General features: G+C 45.3%; 3 protein-coding genes across 14 annotated transcripts in view; 1 reads left to right on the top strand and 2 right to left on the bottom strand.

Moving 5' to 3' along the window:
- The window catches only part of CNBD2 (cyclic nucleotide binding domain containing 2), a 74,815-nt gene extending 65,865 nt beyond the window's left edge, over positions 1–8,950 (bottom strand). For 4 of the 6 annotated variants that reach the window (XM_063720646.1, XM_063720647.1, XM_063720652.1 and 1 more), the window contains exons 1-2: positions 8,767–8,940; positions 5,741–5,794 (exon numbers count right to left, since the gene is read on the bottom strand). In XM_063720646.1, the coding sequence (XP_063576716.1) occupies positions 5,741–5,794; positions 8,767–8,940 (228 nt within the window). Of the gene's footprint in view, positions 1–5,740; positions 5,795–8,766 lie in introns of all 6 variants that reach the window. The other 2 variants (XM_063720648.1, XM_063720653.1) reach the window with 1 other exon arrangement.
- On the top strand, positions 8,844–9,896 carry SCAND1 (SCAN domain containing 1). The gene is made up of 2 exons (XM_003779346.4): positions 8,844–9,072; positions 9,181–9,896. The coding sequence occupies exons 1-2, from the start codon at positions 8,939–8,941 to the stop codon at positions 9,773–9,775; spliced, it is 729 nt and encodes a 242-aa protein (XP_003779394.3). The 5' UTR covers positions 8,844–8,938; the 3' UTR covers positions 9,776–9,896.
- A 3,493-nt stretch (positions 9,897–13,389) lies between these two features.
- PHF20 (PHD finger protein 20) overlaps positions 13,390–21,144 on the bottom strand; it is a 181,864-nt gene continuing 174,109 nt past the window's right edge. For all 7 annotated transcript variants that reach the window (XM_063720639.1, XM_063720641.1, XM_063720640.1 and 4 more), the window contains one exon: positions 13,390–15,995. In XM_063720639.1, the coding sequence (XP_063576709.1) occupies positions 15,853–15,995 (143 nt within the window). In that variant the 3' untranslated portion in view covers positions 13,390–15,852. The remainder of the gene's footprint in view (positions 15,996–21,144) is intronic.

The following is a 21,144-nucleotide window of genomic DNA, read 5'->3' as shown; positions in this document are numbered from 1 at the left end:
TGCCCAGGCTGGAGTGCGGTGGCACGACCCTGGCTCACTGCAACCTCTGCCTCCCGGGTTCAAGCGATTCTCCTGCGTCAGCCTCCTGAGTAGCTGGGATTACAGGCACCCACCATCGTGCCTGGCTAATTTTCATATTTTTAGTAAAGACAGGGTTTCACCATGTTGGCCAGGCTGGTCTCGAACTCCTGACCTCAAGTGATCCGCCACCATGACCGGCCGAAACCATTTAAGTAGACTAATTTTCTGATTTTCTTTTTTTTTTTTTTTTTAATTTGGAGACAAGGTCTCACTCTATGCCCTAGGCCAGAGTGCAGTGGCATGATCACAGCTCACTGCAGCCTCTACCTCCCCAGACTCAGGTGATCCTCTCACCTCAGCCTCCAAGTAGTTGGGACCACAGGTGTGCACCACCATGACTGACTAATTTTTTAATTTGTAGAGATCTGGTCTCACTATGTTGCCCAGGCTGGTCTTGAACTCCTGGGCTCAAGCAGTCCTCCCACTTCAGCCTCTTAAAGTGCTGGGATTACAGGTGTGAACCACCACGCCCAGCCTAAATAGATTAATTGTCATAGAAGTAGAGAAGCTGTAAAAGAGGTCTCTCACCACTACCACCACCTAAAAAGAAAAAAGCAGCAGGTCCTAAAGGTTTCATAGGCAACTCCAAACAACCTCAATGTTTCTTCAACCGTTCCACGCCTAAAAAGAAGGAAAACTACCAAATTATTGTAATGAAGTGAGAACACTGACACTAAAACCTAATAGAGGTTGCACAAAAAGAGAAAGCTACAGATTCACCTCATTTATAAATATTGTTTTTGAAATCTTAAAATACAAGCAAATAGCATTCAGCAGTACCTGTAAAAATAACATATCATTCTGGGAGTGCAAAGATGGTTAATTATATAAACATAATTCACTATGTTAACATAGCTAAGGAGAGTAATCACAGGATCTTCTATAAATTTTTGTTTTTTGACAGAGGTGAATGAACATGTCACCCCTGTGGGTCAGTGGGGCTCCAATGTCCTGGGGACCTTAGTAAGACTGCAGGGGGCCGGGTGTGGTGGCTCACGCCTGTAATCCCAGCACTTTGGGAGTCCAAGACAGGCGGATCACAAGGTCAGGAGATCAAGACCACCCTGGATAACATGGTGAAACCCCATCTCTACTAAAAATACAAAAAAATTAGCCGGGTGTGGTGGTGGGCGCCTGTAGGCAGGAGAATGGCGTGACCCCAGGAGGTGGAGCTTGCAGTGAGCCGAGATCGTGCCACTGCACTCCAGCCTGGGCAACAGAGCGAGACTCTGTTTCAAAAAAAAAAAGAAAAAAGACTGCAGGGAGCATGCCTCAGAATTGTCCACTTGAGAGCTGCTCCTGGATGCATTAACTTCCCAGCCTTTCTGGGTTAAGCACTCCAGTGGCCAGAGGGTGACGGGTGACAGTGCTGAGAGTAGCAAGCTATCACATCAGCCTGTGCGGCAATGAGGGGTGCTGAGAAGATCCAGAAGGTTAATGCCAATAGAGAACACTATGGCTGCAGGCCTCAGGGAGAGCTGGCAAAACTCGAAGTTCTCCAAAAAAGCGGGCTACACCTTGAGGGCACAATTCACAACACCTTCAGTAGAACATTGGGATGGTGATGGACAGGCTGGCTCTGGGAGCCTCTCTGGTCCCACTGGGACCAAGGAGAAGTAGGGGAGTGGGGTGACCAGGGAAACACACAGATGTTCCATTTTTATAGCCCTACAGCTGCCAAGCTCCAACTGATCGGAAGAGGAAAGGGCTAAACCAATTCACATACTCACACAAAACCCTGTCAGAAGGAGCTTCACTATGAAGCCAAGAGAATTCCTGCCAGTCTGGAATTCTACTCTAGTCCTTTCTCCACACACAATCCCACAAGCAGCTGGTCCAGAAGAACTCACTTCATCTAAAGGGGAGTTATAGTAAAAAAGAAATAGCACCAGACTTATACAAATATATTACTGAAAAAAGCAGGAGAGGGAGGCAGGGAACAGGAAAAACAAATGGCAGATGAAAGACAATCACCAAAAAAAGAAAAATAAAAAAGCTAACATGAAACAGATGATAATCATGAACAACAAAGAAGTCAAAGGGCTTAATGAATTTTAAAACAAGAGATCAAAGCAAAGATGTAATAGTTCAAAGAAAAGACACTGAGACAGCCAGAGGAGACGACACTGGCAGAGCTCAGGAAAGAAGGGATTTTAAAAATAACCATCTCAGAAGGGAAGGTCATTCCAGAAACATCAAAAAGAAAGCGAGCCTTGCTGAGAACAGAAGATAGGACTGCAAAAAGCAAATGAAGGAGTTGGGAATGAATGATTTAAAAACAGCCAAGAGGCCGGGCGTGGTGGCTCACGCCTGTCATCCCAGCACTTTGGGAGGCTGAGGCAGGTGGATCACCTGAGGTCAGGAGTTTGAGACCAGCCTGGCTAACATGGTGAAAATCTGTCTCTGCTAAAAATACAAAAAATTAACCGGTGTGGTGGCAGGCATCTGTAATCCCAGCTACTCGAGAGGCTGAGGCAAGAGAATAGCTTGAACCTGGGAGGCAGAGGTTGCAGTGAGCCAAGATCACACCACCACACTCCAGCTGGGTAACAGAGCGAGAGGAAAGAAAAAGCGGGGGGGGGGGGGTGTGACAGAGCAAGATGAAAGAAAAAGGGGAGGGGAGAGGAGAGGAAGAGAAGAGAAGAGGAAGGGAAGAGAAGGGAAGGGAAGGGAAGAAAAGGGAAGGGAAGAGAAGGAAAGAGAAGGGAAGAGAAGGGAAGAGGAGTATGGCAGTATAGAGACAGAGAAAGTGAGAGGTAGGGCCAGGCACGGTGGCTCATGCCTGTAATCCCAGCACGTTGGGTGGCTAAGGCAGGAGGATTGTTTGGGCCCAGCAGTTTGAGGCCAGCCTGGGCAACATAGCGAGACCCCGTATCTACAAAACAAACAAACAAAAAAACAATTAGTGGGGCATAGTGGTACGCGCCTGTAGTCCCAGCTACTCATGAAGCTGAGGCAGAATAGTTTGAACCCAGGAGTTTGACGCTGCAGTGAGCTAGGACTGCAACACTGCACTGAATTTTCTGAATAACTAATGACACTTAGCTTGGATGACAGACTCTGTCAAATGAAATACTAAGTGCTGATGAGGACGTAGAGCAACTAAAACTCTCATTCATTGCTGGGCCCTGGATTCTACCCCGGCTAGTACTTCTACTTTCTGAACTTTAGTTTGCCCATCTGTGAAGTAAAGGGGTTGTCCTAAGGTTCTATGAATCAAACACATGTCTATAGAAAGAAAGGTGGCAATATGTAGCAAAATATTTCAGTCAGTCCTCTTTTGGGATTACAGCTTAAGGAAGTACTGGTATCCCTTACCATCCAAGCTCTTGCTATCAGAATGCTTCCTTTTCAAACTCAGAAACCAAATAGATTTGATAGTAATAGATGCTTATAATTCAAAATCAGAAAAAGCTTTAAGCACTATATGATTATCACATTATTTTAATGAAAAATCAGAAATAATCTAAGTGTTCAGCAATAAAGCAATATTCTTTACAGTGCATCCAGACTGAGTCTCCTAAAACACAAATCTGATCACATCCTTCCCCTGCTTTAAGTCCTTCCATGGTTCTTACTGTCTATGTTAAACATGGGTTTGAATCCCAATCTTGCCATGGACTGGCTGAACCTGGGCAAGTTAATTAATCTCTCTAGACCTTAATTTCTCATCTGTAAATAAAGTATCACACATACAAAGATGTTCAAGAATGACTAATTGATATGGTTTGGCTGTATCCACACCCAAATCTCATCTTGAATTGTAGCTCTCATAATTCCCACGTGTTGTGGGAAGGACTCAGTGGAAAATAATTCAATCATGGGGGCAGTTCCCCCATACTGTCCTCATGGTAGTGAATAAGTCTCATGAGAGCTGATGGTTTTATGAGGGGAAACCCCTTTCACTTTCTCATTCTGCCTGCCTGCTGCCATTCATGTAAGATGTGACTTGCTCCTCCTTGTCTTCCACCACGATTGTGAGGCCTCCCTAGTCACGTGGAGCTGTGAGTTCATTAAACGTCTTTCCTTTATAAATTACCCAGTCTTGGGTACGTCTTTATTGCAGCATGAGAACAGACTAATACACTAATAATAATATCAATGCCTGTGACTTTTAAAAATACTACATACTAGAACTCACACATTCAAGGAAGTATTATCTCTTCATAACCATCGTTGTTTTAAAAAAATGACTAAGTATATACTCTGTGCAAACCCTGCACCAGTTCCCTTACATATATTTCTCCTCCTTGACTATTCAGAGCCATCCCCGGTGGTAGTTACTATTTCCAGGCTCAGAAAGATAAATGATTATCCAAGGCCATGTCATAAAATAACTCATAGCAGTTCTATTTGTAACAGCTCAAAGGTGGAAACAACCCAAATGTTCTTCAATGGATGGTTAAATATACCATGGTACATCTATACCATGGATTACTACTCAGCAATAAAAAGGACAAACTATTGATACAAGCAACCACTTGGGTGAATCTCCAGGGAATTGTGCCAAGTGGAAAGAGCCAAGCCCAAATGATTACACACTATATGATTCCAAGTATATAACATTTTTTAAATAACACAGTTATAGACATGGAGAATAGATTAGTGGTTGCCTGTGGTTAGGGATAGGGGAAGGGAAGATGAATGGATGCAATTATAAAGAGATAGCACGAGGGGTCTTTGTGGTGATCAGACAGTTCTAGATATTGTGGTAGTAGTTGCATTAATCCACACATGATAAAATTGCATAGACCTACACACACACACACACACACACACACACACACAAATGCATGTATGTAAAACTGGGAAAATGTGAATAAAGTCTGTGGATTGTACCAGTGTCAATTTCCTGGTTTTGATATTGTACTATAGCTATGCAAGATGTTACCATTAGGGAAAACTGAGTGAAGGCTACAAGAAACCTCTCTGAACTATTTTTGCAACCTTCTATGAATCTATAATTATTTCCAAATAAAAAACTTATTTATTCATTTTTTTGAGATGAAGTCTCACACTGTTGCCCAGGCTGGAGTGCAATGGCACGATCTCAGCTCACTGCAACCTCTGCCTCCCGGGTTCAAGTGATTCTCCTGCCTCAGCCTCCCAAGTAGCTCGGATTACAGGTACCTGCCACCACGCCCAGCTAATTTTTTGTATTTTCAGTAGACATGGGATTTCACTATATTGGCCAGGCTGGTCTCAAACTCCTGAACTCGTGATCCGCCTGCTTCGGCCTCCCAAAGTGCTGGGATTACAGGCGTTGAGCCACCATGCTTGGCCAATGAAAAGCTTTTTAAAAGACGTATTCTCCAGTGTGATGGCTCTGATAAAAAAGAAAAGAAGTATCCAAGCTTCTTTTCCACAACCCTCAACAACCAAGTGCCATCAAAAGGCACTGAGGTCTCTGAAAGAGTCTGGGACTCATATGAGAGCTCTGCCTTCTCAGGGATGGTCTGCAATCCACATTTGTCCTCTTTCCTTTAATCAACACTGAGGCTAGCTAGGAGTCAGGCCTTCTGTTGGAAGCTAAGTGATATGAGATGAATATGTTATGATCCCTTCCCAAGTGAACTCCCAATCTAGGGATAAAGAGGCCTAATAAGATAAGAGTTTGGACTCAAAGTCAAAAGATTTCTGTCCTCATGGAATCACTTACTAGCTTTCTTATTTTAGACCAATCCTTCATCTTCTGACATCTTGGTTTCTCAATCTGCAAAATTCAAAAGAATGAAATATAAATGTATATTTTAAGCTTAATCTGGGACTTCTGGGAGGGCTCAAGGACATATGTAAATTACATGAAAGTAGGTAACTGCATCCCTTTTCGAAGAAGAGGCATTGTATGTTTTTTTCCAGACTCTGGGAATCTGAATGTTTTAACTTTTATCATGGACATTTGCAAGCATATACAAAAGTAGAGTGTACATATTGCCAATCTTTCAAGTCTTCCAAAGTGCTGAGATTACAGGCATGAGCCACCAAGCCCAGCTAATTTTTTGTATTTTTAGTAGAGACAGGGTTTCATCATGTTGCCCAGGCTGGTCTTGAACTCCTGAGCTCAGGTGATCCGCCTGTCTAGGCCTCCCAAAGTGCTGGGATTACAGGCATGAGCCACTGCGCCCAGCCAACTACTGAGCCAATCTTGTTTCATTTATTCCCTCCACATTATTTATTATTTACTGCTGAATCACTTTAAAGCAGGCTTACCGGCCCATAAAGGGCTGGATTTTTAAATTCAATTTCTAAGGGCCCTTCCAGTCTAACATTCAATGATTCTAACAGATCTCTCAGGTCCCTCCTTCCATCTCTAATAATTCACGATTTCAATAGGGATGGAAGAAACAGACCAGAGATCTAACATAACATCTCATGATTCCAGGTGCCACAAAAGTTCATTCCCTTTCACAAGAAGATAAGAACTAAATTTTAAACATGGAATTCTAGGACATTTATGATTTAACCTCCACCAGTGTTCCAACCTCATCTCTCACCCCTTCTCCAGACCCCAACCACTTTCCCATATAGCCTGCAGTTTCCACAGTTTTGCTCCTACTCACTACGTGCCTTTGTACAGGCAGTACCTTCTACCTGGAATATCTCTGAGCCCCACCCATTTTCTTCTTGAGTCTCAGCTTGAAGTCTCTTCCCCAGTGAAGATTTCTATCACCTCTTGCCTCCACAGAAGGGTTTAGTGTGCTCCCTTAGGCCTGGAAACTGTGTTACCACACAGGGAATAGCACTGTTGGTCACTCTGGGCAGCAAACCCAACTACTGAGGGACCAGACAGAAGCCAAGGTTTGAAGCCAGTAGGCATAACAAACACTAGGACCCTGCTTTCTCACCTCTAAAAAGAAAAGAGAGAAAAATATCAACTCTAAATAAAGCAACAACCTGAGAGCAACAGTAAATGCAAACAACATTCTATTTCAGAGAACCATAGGGAATGGTTGAGATTGAGACCAAATGGGACAGAGTATCTTGTCTAAAGGAAGTCGTCTCTACTCAGTGTCAGGTGATTGTTGACTGGCAGGAATTTGGGTCCAGTGTGGCCAGCTCTTCCGTTTTTTCAAGAAAAACTAGAAATCCAGATTTGCATGTGAAATCTCCCAATTTTTACATGTCAGCAACTAAAAAACATTAAAGGCCCATTGCAATGACTTTCAAGGTTTTCAGGCTATGGAAATGATTTCATGAGGGTCCACTTCTACCTATCCAAAGGAAACATCCTATGGTAGGGGTAAGTTTTATATCAGGGCTAATGGCATGTTAATGGTTGTTAAACCTGCTCCTCCATCCTGCACAGGGCTCAAAAGGACTGCAAGGTCATACAAAACCTTTCATATGAGGCCCCTGTCCTTTCAGGGCCTCAGTTTCCCCTTCTGTAAAATGAGGATATAAAACCTATTTGTGGCCTGGCACTGTGGCTCCTGCCTGTAATGTCAGCACTTTGGGAGGCTGAGGAGGGTGGATCACCTGAGGTCAAGAGTTCGAGACCAGTCTGGCCAACACGGCGAAACCCCATCTCTACCAAAAATATAAAATATTAGCCGGGTGTGGTGGTGGGCGCCTGTAATCCCAGCTACTCGGGAGGCAGAGGCAGGAGAATCGCTTGAACCCGGTAGGCGGAGGACTCAGTCTCAAACAAAAACAAAAACAAAAACAAAAACAACAAAAAAAAACTATTTGTGAGTCAGCTATCAAACAGAAAACCACCTGGCCGAGGGCTGTGAGGGCCACGTGCTTTTACCTACATCATCTCACTGAATTCTCAATTACCTCTGAGAGGTAAGTTCCATTACATCCACATTTTACTGATAAGAAAACAGTAGCTCAGAGATAGCAAGCAGTTTACATAATAAAAACAAGAGCAAACTTCTTAAAAGCCCTTTCTCTCCAAGGGCTTAACTTATTTAATCCTCCTAACAACTCTGAGCTGGGAATCATCAAAGGGGATTCCACCAAGGCAGCCTCACTCCAACACTCTAACCCAAGGCTGCTCGACAGAAATATAATGTAAACTGCACATGCAATTTAAATGTTTTTAGTAGCTGCATTTAAAAAGTAAAAACACAGGTGAAATTAATAACATTTTTATTTGACCCAATATATGCAAAACATTATATTCCAACATGTAATCAGTATTAAAAAGTATTGAGATATTTTACATCAGTTTTTTCGTACTAAGTCCTGTATTTTACAATATAGCACATCTCAATTCGCTATACTTCGAGCGTTATCAACTAGCTACGTTGCAAGAGCTCAGTCAACTCAGGCGGCCAGCGGCCACCATAAGGGGCAATGCATTTACAGTTCACTTATTAAATGCTGAAGTTAACAGAACCCAGAGCCGCATCTCCCTTGGTTTCGGAGGACACGCGAAAAATAACAATAGCAAAGGGTTCTCGAGCATTTCCTTCGCGCCAGACGGTGTGTTGTAGTTTGTCATCGTCGCAGTAAGGCGGGTGCTATCGCCCTCCTAGTTTGACCAAGCGAGAGGACTTTCTCCAGATGGGCCCCTCCCGAGAGAACGGCCGCCGTCCCGCTCCCCTGTTCGGGTCACCGGCCGGGCGCCACTCGAACGAGCCCCGGCCAGCCGTCACCCTAATCATTCCCGAAGGAGGGGCCATCAGAGCTACAGCTCATCAGGGTCAATCAGGAGGGGCGCCCGCACGGAAAGGTCACCTGCAAACCGAAGCGGCACACGGATAAGGTCCGGGAGTTGAAGTCTACCTCGAAACATTCAGGCTCCTCCTCCGACTCCTCCTCGAACTGGCGCTCAGAGGCGCCACCATTCGGAAGGAGCCCAGGCCACGCGCAGATCGCCCTCCCGCACCGCGAGGGCAGCAGCCGCCTCATGCGACTCGAGAACGCTAGAGGGCGCCGCTTCCGGGAGCCCGCAAGCGGCTTCCGGGGGCTCGCGCGCAGACCTGGACGCAGAGAAGCCAGAGGCTTTCGCTTCCGGCTGCCGCAGGCGCTTCCCTGGTGCAGGTAAGTTCCGCGCACTGTCGGCGGGTCCCGAGTCCGCCTCTCTCAAGGGTGACGCGAGCTCGGCCCTTTAACCGGAAACGTCTCCCTGCTCACCCCGCCCCCGCGCAGACGCAGTGCTGAGCCCACAGCTACCGGACAAAGAGTGACGCCCGGAGCTGGAGTTATGGCGGCTACGGAGCCGATCTTGGCGGCCACTGGGAGTCCCGCGGCGGTGCCACCGGAGAAACCGGAGGGAGCCGGTTCGAGCTCAGACCCTGAGTGTAACTGTGTGGGCTCCTCGTTGCCAGAGGCCTCACCGCCTGCCCCTGAGCCTTCCAGCCTCAACGTCGCGGTCCCTGAAGCCAACCCTACGCCCCAAGCTGCGGCCTCCGCGGCCCCGGAGCTGCCCCTCGGGCCCGCACCCGTGAGCGTAGCGCCTCAGGCCGAAGCTGAAGCGCGCTCCACACCAGGCCCCGCCGGCTCTAGACTCGGTCCCGAGACGTTCCGCCAGCGTTTCCGGCAGTTCCGCTACCAGGATGCGGCGGGTCCCCGGGAGGCTTTCCGGCAGCTGCGGGAGCTGTCCCGCCAGTGGCTGCGGCCTGACATCCGCACCAAGGAGCAGATCGTGGAGATGCTGGTGCAAGAGCAGCTGCTCGCCATCCTGCCCGAGGCGGCTCGGGCCCGGCGGATCCGCCGCCGCACGGATGTGCGCATCACTGGCTGAGCGGTGGAGCTGCGGGCGGCCAGGGCCGGGCGCTCTGTGCGGACTGGGGCCATGATCGGGTCTGGGGGCCTGAGCCTGGGACCCCACCCCGTGTTAATGAAAAATGAGTTTTGGCAGCGCCTGTGGTCTGGTGTGTCTCTTTCATTCGTTCTTTATTGGGTTTATTTTACCAAGCTTATTTCCTACCGCCTTTCTGGCTGGTGGCGAAACGAAGTTGGGAGTCCGTAACAATAAGGCCTTCGTTGGCTATAGTGGGATCTTTAGATGTTGACTGAACCTAGGTTATCCCTCTACCACATATGGGAAGTTTTTCACCTGGGCTCCCAAGGACCCACTTGGGTTTCTTACACGCAAAATAGCTGGCTCTATTAAATGCTCACTTAACTGGCTACCTCTATACCAATATGGGCACCAACTTGCACCTGCCCTTTGGGTACAGGCTTCCCAAAATGTCCAAGTTACTGGGCCATTTTAATGTGAAGTGTTTACTGCACACCTTCACAGAGATAGGCTAGTTCTTGTGAGCTCTGGCTTATGCCGCCAGGCTTGCTCAACTTCCTTGCCAAATTTTAGGCCTGGGGTAGAAATTAAGCAGAACTAGTTGAAGTAATGGATTATTTACATTACATTACTCATTTTAATGTCTCTCCGGCTGGCTCCCTTTTGGTTTTTAAACTAGCATAATCGTTTACAAAGGGAAGAAATAATTTGGCAAATAATGACGTGTTCTGAAATCTTAAACCTACTCTGTTTCCAGAGGCTTCTGCCCAACCAGGAAGGAGCTAGTTAGGGTCCATGGACAGCTTGGATTGGTCCCAGATAGGTCCTATTGCAGTGAGTGCCATTTGTTAATATAAGGAAGGCCAGACTTGTCTTCCTTGCACTGCTCTCCACAATCAAAATCAGCCTGCAGTTCACACCACAAAGCATGAGTGAGACTGGGCTGGAAGTTGGTGAGGGGCATTTTGCTTTTGAATATTAAAGACAGACAGATTGAGAAGTATTTTTGCATTCTTGGGATTTCTTGGCAGAGTTTGCACGTGCCTCACTGGAAAAAGATAGTTGTTTAGAAGGTAAGAACAGTCTTCTTTAAAAGGTAATGTTTAAAGATTAGAATAGGTGAAGGACAAGCGCAGTGGCTCACGCCTGTAATCCCAGCACTGTGGGAGGCAGAGGCGGTGGATCACTTGAGGTCAGGAGTTCGAGACCAGCTTGACCAACATAGTGAAGCCCCCATCTCCACTAAAAATACAAAATTATCTGGGTGTAGTGGCACATGCCTGTAATCTCAGTACTTTGGGAGGCCAAGGCGGGCGGATCACTTAAGGTCAGGAGTTTGAGACCAGCTTGATCAACATGGTGAAATAGTGTCTCTACTAAAAATACAAAATTAGCCGGGCGTGGTGGTGCACACCTGTAATCCCAGCTACTTGGGAGGCTGGGGCAGGAGAATCGCTTGAAACCAGGAGGCGGAGGTTGCAGTGAGCAACGATCACGCCATTGCACTCCAGCCTGGGCAACAAGAGTGAAACTCCGTCTCAAAAAAAAAAAAAAAGAATGGTGAAGAACTTTATACAGTCATGCATCTCTTAATGGGGATACGTTCTGAAAGATAAGCCCTTAGGCATTTTTATTGTGTGAGCCTCATAGGGTGCACTTATGCAAACTAGATGGTATAACCTACACACACCTAGGCTTTGTGATAGAGCCTACTGCTCCTAGGCTACAAGCCTGTACAGCATGTTACTGTACTGAATACTATAGGCAGTTGTAACAATGGTAAGTATTTGTGTATCTATACATAGAAACAGTTAAGTAAAAATATAGAATAGGCCAGGCGTGGTGGCTCACACCTGTAATCCCAGCACTTTGGGAGGCCAAGGTGATCGGATCACGAGGTCAGGAGTTTGAGACCAGCCTGGCCATGATGGTGAAATCCCATCTCTACTAAAAATACAAAAATTAGCTGGGCTTGGTTGCGAGCACCTGTAATCTTAGCTACTCAGGAGGCTGAGGGAGGAGAATTGTTTGAACCTGGGAGGCGAAGGTTGCAGTGAGCTGAGATTGCGCCATTGCACACCAACCTAGGCAACAGGGTGAGGCCCCATCTCAAAAAAAAAAAATTATCTATTTTCATATATATATATACATATATACACATACACATATATATGCATATATATATATATCAAAGTAAAAAATAAGAGTTTGCGGGACTGGACATTGTTCTGGCTGGGTAAGTGGTGAGTGAATGTGAAGATCTAGGATGTTACTGTACACTACTCCAGAATTTATATAAACACTGAACACATAGACTAATTTTTTTTTTTTTTTTGAGACAGGATCTCACTTTGTTGCCCAGACTGGAGTAGAGTGGCACAATCTAGGTTCACTGCAACTTCTGGCTCCCAGGCCTAGGTGGATCCTCCTGCCTCAGCCTCCCAAGTAGCTAGGAATACAGGCACATGCCACCATGCCTGGCTAATTTTTGTAGAGATGGATGGGGTTTCACCATGTTGCCCAGGCTGGTCACGAACTACTAAACTTATTTTTTTTAATTTTCTTTCTTCAATAATAAATTAGCCTTAGTTCACCATAACTTTTTTTGTTTTTTGTTTTATTGAGACAGAGTTTCACTCTGTTGCCCAGGCTGGAGTGCAGTGGTACGATCTTGGCTCACTGCAACCTCCTCCTGGGTTCAAGCAATTCTCCTGCCTCAGCCTCCCGAGTAGCTGGGACTACAGGCATGCGCCACCATGCTAATTTTTGTATTCTTAGTAGAGATGGGGTTTTGCCATGTTAGCCAGGCTGGTCTTGAACTCCTGACCCCAGGTGATCTGGCCGCCTTGGCCTCCCAAAGTGCTGGGGTTACAAGCATGAGCGACAGCACCCAGCCTTTTATTTAGAGACAGGGTCTCCAGCCTCAGCCTCCCTAAGTGCTAGGATTACAGATCTGAGGCACCTTGCCTGACCAACTTTTATACTTTGTAAGCTTTTAAATTTTAACTTTGACTTCTGTAATAACACTTTGTGTTTACATACATGGTACAACTATACAAATATATTTTCTTTATATCCTTATTCTGTGAGTTTTTTTCTAGTTTAATTTTTTTTAATATATTTTACTTTTTAGATTTTTGTTAAACACTAAGACAAATCCACTCATTAGCCTAGGCCTATGCAGTAGGACCATCAGGACATCACTAGGTGATGGGAATTTTTCAGCTCCATTATAATCTTATGGGACCACCCTGTGTATGGGGTCCAAGGTTGACAGAAACGTTATATGATGCATGACTGTAACTCAACAATATGTAACTGAAACATAACAACAAGAACCTGTTTTATTTTTTCCAAATACAGATATAGAAGTTTGCGTGTTTTGCAAATATTGCTTCAAAGCAACATTTCTATATACAGCGCCTTCTGTTCTAATAGCGCGTAAACATAGATATGTATCCACAGTGCAATGTTGGCTCATCAAGGATCCACCTTGCATACACTTACCACTTAAAGAAACAAAATGATTAGTCAAACCGGAACTATTTTTGTCAAGGTAACTTTTTATAGGTGGATAGTTTTTCTAAAAAGACAAAACTTAGGTAGTGCACATATTTCTTTCTTTTCTTTTTTTTAATTAATTTTTTTTTTTTTGAGATGGAGTCTTGCAGTTGTCGCCCGAGCTGGAGTGCAATAGCGCAATCTCGGCTCACTTCAACCTCCGCCTCCCAGGTTCCAGCACTTCTCCTGCTTCAGCCTCCCAAGTAGCTGAGATTACAGGCGTCCGCCACCACGCCCAGCTAATTTTTGTATTTTTAGTAGAGACGGGGTTTCACCCTGTTGGCCAGGCTGGTCTCGAACTCCTGACCTCAGGTGATCCACCCACCTCGGCCTCCCAAAGTGCTGGGATTACAGGCGTAAGCCACCGCACCCGGCTGATAGTGCACATATTTCTAAATGGTAACAGCAATGTTTGCAAATAACGGTTTCCAGTGCTCCAACATAGGGTTAATTCACCTTGACCGAGGAATTGGGAATGGAGCCCCTCAACATGGCTTTAAATTAGGGAAGCACACTGAGGTTATAAGAACTTGGGGAGTCTTCTCTGCTTCCCTAAGAACAAAAGTCACAATGAATGAAATGGGATTACTTCCTTTACCAAAAACTTAAACAATAAACCCAATAACGGCCAGTTGGCAAAATTAGGGCAATTCAGTTTCTGCTTACATCGTTGAACAAGACATGAAATTGACTACCTTAAAAGTTACAGCTTCCACAGATGTGATTAAAACTCAAATGTATTTTCAGAAAAGAAAAATCAGTAATCTAATACAACAATCATCACACCTCACAGTTGTGGCTACAGAAAGCCATCCTGTTTCTTCCCTTTTCAGACTGCATGACAGAACTCTTACAATGCAGCTGTCTGAACATGCATGCCATGCACGCCTGTGCATTTCTTCCCACACCAGAAACACCAACGTTAGCAGTGAGAAACAGCCTCTGGTAGAGGAATCGTCAGTTTTGTTATAGATGTTATAGCCACGTGTATTCTCTCTGATGGATCAGCTATAGCAGATCAGCTTATACTTGTCCTATAATTCATTATATATCAAATGGTGAGCAAATCACTAGACAGAACATTCCCTGAAATAGATTTTGGTACAGAGGCCTGAATTCATGTCCACAATGACCTGTGCTTAACTATTCCAAAGGTCGCTAAAGATACTGTTACTACTATTGAGATATTATTGGCTACTTCACGTTTACATAGTAAATGTTTGCAGCATATAACATTACAGACTCATAAACCCATAATTAACTTATAAGTGTTAATGGACAACTGTGCTTTGATTTTTGCCTTTAGTGATAAGAAAAAAAAGTAGTGAAATGGGTCACTCCTCAAAGCATGGAACATTTTAACTTTGCCTAGTAAGGAAAAACAAAACAAAATATGGCAATTACGTGTGGAACCGTAACCTGCAAAAGTAACACAAATATTGTCTCAAAAGGTACAAATAGGTTGTACCTGGACCTTAAGCAGCATAATCACCTTGATCTCACAAAATAATACAAACAGGAAATGTAAAATGTTAAAGTATAGTAACAAAACAATTCTGAAAACGCTGACTACTGAACATACCCTTCAGGAAGGAGAAAAGCGGCACATGTAGAATTTGAAGTTTGTTTACAACAATATAAAATAAGGTAATTCCCCAAACCACATTCTTTGTAACGAATCTTTACAGTGAAAGAGTTTGAAATTTTGGGAAACATTTTTGGACATTAAATAGAACGGGGAAGCTGTCAATATTAAGAAGTGGGTAGAAAATGCTGTCCTTTGGGTTCCAGACCCTGCCTGCTTCGGTTTGGAATTCCTCCTAGATTCTTATTACTGTGAGATTCTAGTTCTTCCATAGGCTGTATGGGCTCTGCTACAAAAGCCATAACCCAGCCAGCTCTGGGGTAAAGGCATACAAACTTATCCCCAGTACCATGAAGTCATGCAAGAGATGTGGTGAGAAAAGTGAAGAGTCCTAAGGAGAAAGCAGGGCAGCCAAGACTCTGCTCCTTCCCAACCTCCACAGCATGGTGAGCTCACAACATTCCTATGAAGCTAGAAAAGGAAAATGATGCCTGCTGCCCAAACACCATGCCAGGAAGAAACCAGGAAGTTGGCATGTGCCCCAACCTGACAGAAAAGTCAATTAAATAAACTGCAAATTGAATTTACAACTGTCTCCAACTAAACTTTTTTGGCTCTCATTCCATTTATCATCAGTGGCACGATTTCAAGTGAAGTTTGTGCAAAAAGACTCTCTTCATTCAATGATGTGCACAGAAGAGGGGAATCCCAAGAGTCTATTTGCTACCTTTATGGTAGGCTTCGAGATCGGAGTGTCCTCCCACAGCCAAAACGGCCTCTTTGTCCAATGTCCACCACACTCCTGGCCCAGATCCCTGAAGTCAGTCGGTGTCACGTGCATTCAGCATGCTAGGTTTATTTATTTAAATATGCGAAGCTCCTCCTGCAGGTGCCCCAGGATTGTGCCCCCATGAGTTTTGGGTGCCCAGTTTCATGTTGAGCAGCAGAGGGCGATCTGCTGCACCTTGCCCAGGTCCATCAGCAGCTGCTTGATACAATGCTTGAGCTGCGGAAGCCTGGCCAGCGGCTCAGGGGGCTCCAGTTCCCCAGTGTAGTCCAGCCAGCTCTCCAACACTGTCGGCAGAAGAGAGAGATGAGACCTAGTGAGCTCCCAACCCTTGATTTGCAAGAACATCAGCAAGCATTTCAGCACCTTATTCCATCAGACATGGGACAAGGGAGGAAGGGCCATTTCAGCCTCCATGGGGCAAGAGAGGAAGGGCCATTTCAGCCAACACTGTGTCAACACCTGCTCTACAAAGTGGTACTCCCAGGACAAAACACAAATACTTTAGAGCAGCACAGTCCAAAAGAACTTTCTGCGATGATGGAAATGGTCTAAGTCTGTGTCATCCAATACAGTAGCCACTAGCCATATGCAGCTATTGAGCGCTGGAAACATGGCTAGTGCAACTGAGGAACTGAATTTTAAATTTTATTCAGTTTTGGTTAAACAGCCACACATTGCCAGAGGCTACTGTTACCAGAGTTTAGAAGTATTGGAAGGAAGCACCTTTCTGAGTGTTACCACTCACTCTTTAAAAAGCTTTCACAGCCGAGCGCGGTGGCACATGCCTATAATCCCAGCACTTTGGGAGGTTGAGGCAGGCAGATCACAAGGTCAAGAGATCAAGACCATCCTGGCCAACATGGTGAAACCCCATCTCCACTAAAAATACAAAAATTAGCCAGGCATGGTGGTGCGCACCTGTAGTCCCAGCTACTCAGGAGGCTGAGGCAGGAGAATTGCTTGAACCCGGGAGGCGGAGGTCGCAGTGAGCCAAGATTGCGCCACTGCACTCCAGCCTGGCGACAAAGCGAGACTCCATCTCAAAAAATAAAATAAAATAAGTAAATAAATAAAAAGCTTTCCCATGTTGAAAATCAGAGAGCCTGGTGTTTTAGCATCCTGTCAAGAAAAATGAAAATCTATAGGGTCTTGAAAAGGTCTATTTGTATATAATAAACTCTGATTTGCTTCCTATTAATTCCTGATGGATACGTAATCATCAGTGGCACAGAATGCTCTGATATTATTTTCTCCCTTTATTTATTTATTTATTTTTTATTTTTTATTTTTTTTTTGAGATGGAGTCTCACTGTGTCACCCAGTCTGGAGTGCAGTGGTGCGATCTCAGCTCACTGCAATCTCTGCCTCCTACGTTCAAGTGATTCTCCTACCTCAGCCTCCCAAGTAGCTGGGATTATAGGCATGTGCCACCACGCCTGGAGAATTTTTGGATTTTGGTCTCAAACTCCTGACCTCAGGTGATCCACCTGCCTCGGCCTCCCAAAGTGCTAGGATTACAGGCATGAGCCACTGGGCCTGGCCTTTTTTTTTCTTTTGAGACAGAATTTCGCTCTTGTTGCCTGGGCTAGAGTACAATGGCATGATCTCGACTCACTGCAACCTCCGCCTCCTGGGTACAGGCGATTCTCCCGCTTCAGCCTCCTGAGTAGACGGTATTACAGGCACACACCACCACACCTGGCTAATTTTTGTATTTTTAGTAGAGACGGGGTTTCATCATGTTGGCCAGGCTGGCCTCGAACTCCTGACCTCAGGTGATCCACCTGCCTTGGCCACTTTGAAAGTGCTAGGATTACAGGCATGAACCACCATGCCAGGCCCCTTTAAATATTTAATGTAAGATTTCAGGTATTAATTAACATTATCATCATTGATTCAATATCTAGAAAGCTGTCTTGCTTGTGAGAACAAGTATTTCTCTACAGAAAGATGTTTGTTCTTCCCTAAGCTACCCCCTAAAGCTCTGGCATTTGGGGAGAGACCATCTGGGAACCCTGCACCTTTGACGAGAACCACCCCCTGCAGGTAGCCCCTGTGCTATCCCAGCCTGCCTGTAGCCTTTCTAGTCCATGCACCAACCTGTACTGAGCACATTCTGGACCCTGGAGTGCAGCAAAAGGAAGGCCCACCCAGTACCTCTTCATCAAGCAGCCTGCAACCTACTGCACAATCCTCTCCTGTCCTCAGATTCAGCCCTACCTTCCTCTCCACCTTTCTAAATCCTCTGTTTCCTGTGAGCTATTCTTTACGGAAGCCTTCCCCAACCCTATACTCTGAATCTGGTCCTTGTGTTACAGGTGCTATGGTATCACATGTTCTCCTTTGAGCATTTACTATGGTTTGTCATTACAGGTAATGGGATGATTTGATTAATATATGTCTCTCCCACTAGATCAAGTTCCATGAGGGCAAAGGCTGAGTCTGCCTTGCTTGCCACTATATCCCTAACACTCACCTGTGTCTGAAACGTGGCAAGCCTGCAACAAACAGCGAGAGAAGGAATATGTGGTCCAGCAAAGTGCCCTACCCATTGCTCTGGGCCCTATGTAGTTTATCCTCCTCCATCATATTTCTTGTTGGTATTTGGGGGTTCCAAGAAGGAGGAACCCTCTCTCTTCCTAATTCCAGCAAGTACAAGGACTTGGAAATAAGAAAAATAAGACCACCTCCTCAGACTTAAGCTTGAAAACCATGAGTAAAAGATCAGTCACATGAGAGGAACTAGTGGCCTGCTGAGCAAGAAAACTGCATAGTGACCAGTTTCAAAACACCAGTAAGTCTTTAAAAAAAAACTAGAAGGAGACAGGGGACTGTTCAGCAAACAGGCACAAGAATAAATGGAGAGGCCAGGCGCGCACACCTGTAATCCCAACACCTTGGGAGGTCAAGGGAGGTGGATCACCTGAGGTCAGGAATTCAAGACCAGCCCGGCCAACATGGTGAAACCCCATCTCTATTAAAAATACAAAATTAGCCAGCTGTAGTGGCAGGCATCTGCCTGCTACTTGGGAGGCTGAGGAAGGAGGAATCGCTTAAACCTGGGAGGCAGAGGCTTCAGTAAGCCGAGATCGTGCCACTGTACTCCAGCCTGGGCGAGAAAGAGCAAGACTCCGTCTTAAAAAAATAAAATAAAATAAAAATAAATAAATGGAGAAAAGGCAGTCAGGACTGGATGGGTCACTCCAACAGCAAAGAGAGTCAGTCAATCTTTTGCAAGATGATCCTACAGTTGCTGAGAGGCCCCTCTTAAGGTCACCCTAACTACCTCGGATCTAGTTCCAGGCTCACCAAAGACATCCGGATACTACAGTGGCCCAGGAGGCATGCACAGTGTGAAAGTGCACCAATGCTCAGACTGGAAGAGTCTAAGCCACTCAGTAGTGCCTGAGCTTGGTTAACAGGAGTGTGTGGAGTTCCTGGGATGGAAGCTGTCTGTCTAGGTCTGCTAGGCTGAAGAACAAAGCCAGGACTGTGGGAAGTCAGCAGCATCTCCTCTGGACCCCAGCATCCAGCAGGCCACCCTCTCCACACCATGTGCTGCACCATCCCAAGTGTCTCTTTTAAAGATGCAGAACAGCTTCCAACTAGCATAGTGGTTGCTAGCAAGACAGAAGGTTACAGAGGAAAAATTTCTGTTCAAATACACTAAGATCATGTGTATAAAAAGGTCATGTGTAAAAAATGTTGCTCACCAAGGCAACATTTTTTATTTAAGAAAATATCTCTAATGCCAAAAGACTTTTTTACTTTTCATGGTCATTAAATATCCTTTGTCTTTTAGTTTTAAAGTACTGTTCAGGCCGGGGGCAGTGGCTCACACCTGTAATCCCAGCACTTTGGGAGCCCGAGGCAGGCGGATCACAAGGTCTGGACTTCGAGACCAGTCTGGCCAACACAGTGAAACCCCGTCTCTACTAAAAATACAAAAATTAGCCAGGCATGGCGGCGCACGCCTATAATCCCAGCTACTTGGGAGGCTGAGGCAGGAGAATCGCTTGAAGCCAGGAGGTGGAGGTTGTGGTGAGCCGAGATCGTGCCACTGCACTCCAGCCTGGGCAACAGACCAAGACTCCGTCTCAAAAATAAATAAATAAATAAATAAAGTACTATTCATATAACTACATAAATAATTAAATAATGGCCAATTGTAAAACAATGGCATATATATATGTATTTCATATAATAGCTTACTAGGCTTTTTTTTTTTTAAAAAAAAGAAATGGGGTCTTGCTCTGTCACCCAGGCTGGAGTACGGTGACACAATCATAGCTCACTGTAACCTTGAACTCCTGGCCTCAAGTGATCCTCTTGCCTTGGCCTCCCAAAGCACTGGGATTACAAGTGTGAGCCACCACGCCAGGTCAGCTTTTAAATTTTTTAAAATTTTTTTATTTTTTAGACTGAGTCTCACTCTGTTGCCCAGTCTGGAGTGCAGTGATATGATCTCGGCTCACTGCAACCTCCGCCTCCTAGATTCTCCTGCCTCAGCCTCCCGAGTAGCTAGGATTATAACGTGTGCACCACCACACCCAGCTAAGCAGGCCAGCTTTTTAAAAAAGGGATGTTACATCCAAATTCCTATTTTAAAACTTGGTTATGAAAGCTTAGTTTAGGGCTGGGCGCGGTGGCTTATGTCTATAATCCCAGCACTTTGGGAGGCCGAAGCGGGCGGATCACGAGGTCAGGAGATCGAGACCATCCTGGCTAACACGGTGAAACCCTGTCTCTACTAAAAATACAAAAAAGTAGCCAGGCCTGGTGGCGGGCGCCTGTAGTCCCAGCTACTCGGGAGGCTGAGGCAGGAGAATGGCGTGAACCCGGGAGGCGGAGCTTGCAGTGAGCTGCGATGGCGCCACTGCACTCCAGCCTGGGCAACAGAGCAAGACTCCATCTCAAAAAAAAAAAAAAAGAAACCTTAGTTTATCTTGGTGTTTAAATAGAGTTGATTCCCTAAAAAGGGATTCTGATTAATCTTAAATACTATGCAAAAGTCTGTTTACCTAAATAAAATCTTTAAGCTTTATCATTTATTTTAATGCTTTCTTGGTATCTCTCTCAGGGCCTAGAGTCTTAGAAATGTACAGAATATGTGGCTCTGAATTAGCAAGACACACAAGAAGTCGTCTGTGAGGCCAAAGAAGGGGGTTCAGGCCTACCACCCTTGCCACACTGCCCATTCGGCAGGGCTAGAGAGGCCGAACCTGGCTGAAGAAAGGATTAAGGAGGTAAGATGTGAGTAGACTTTAACTTCTCCCCTCAGGGAAGGTCCTTGTGGCAACAACTGAACATTCACCCTGTTTCCATGGTGCTAATCCTCTTTTCAGGGACTCAGAGCCACTCCTACTGCCATTCTCTCAAGAGCTACACTTTTTTGTCTAGCATTATATCCTCCTTCGGCTCTCTAATATGTTT

This window comes from Pongo abelii, chromosome 21, assembly GCF_028885655.2.
Source record: "Pongo abelii isolate AG06213 chromosome 21, NHGRI_mPonAbe1-v2.0_pri, whole genome shotgun sequence".
In the NCBI taxonomy this organism is placed as follows: domain Eukaryota; kingdom Metazoa; phylum Chordata; class Mammalia; order Primates; family Hominidae; genus Pongo; species Pongo abelii.
Note: the sequence above shows the minus strand (reverse complement) of the source record. Positions and strands in the feature narration are given on the sequence as shown.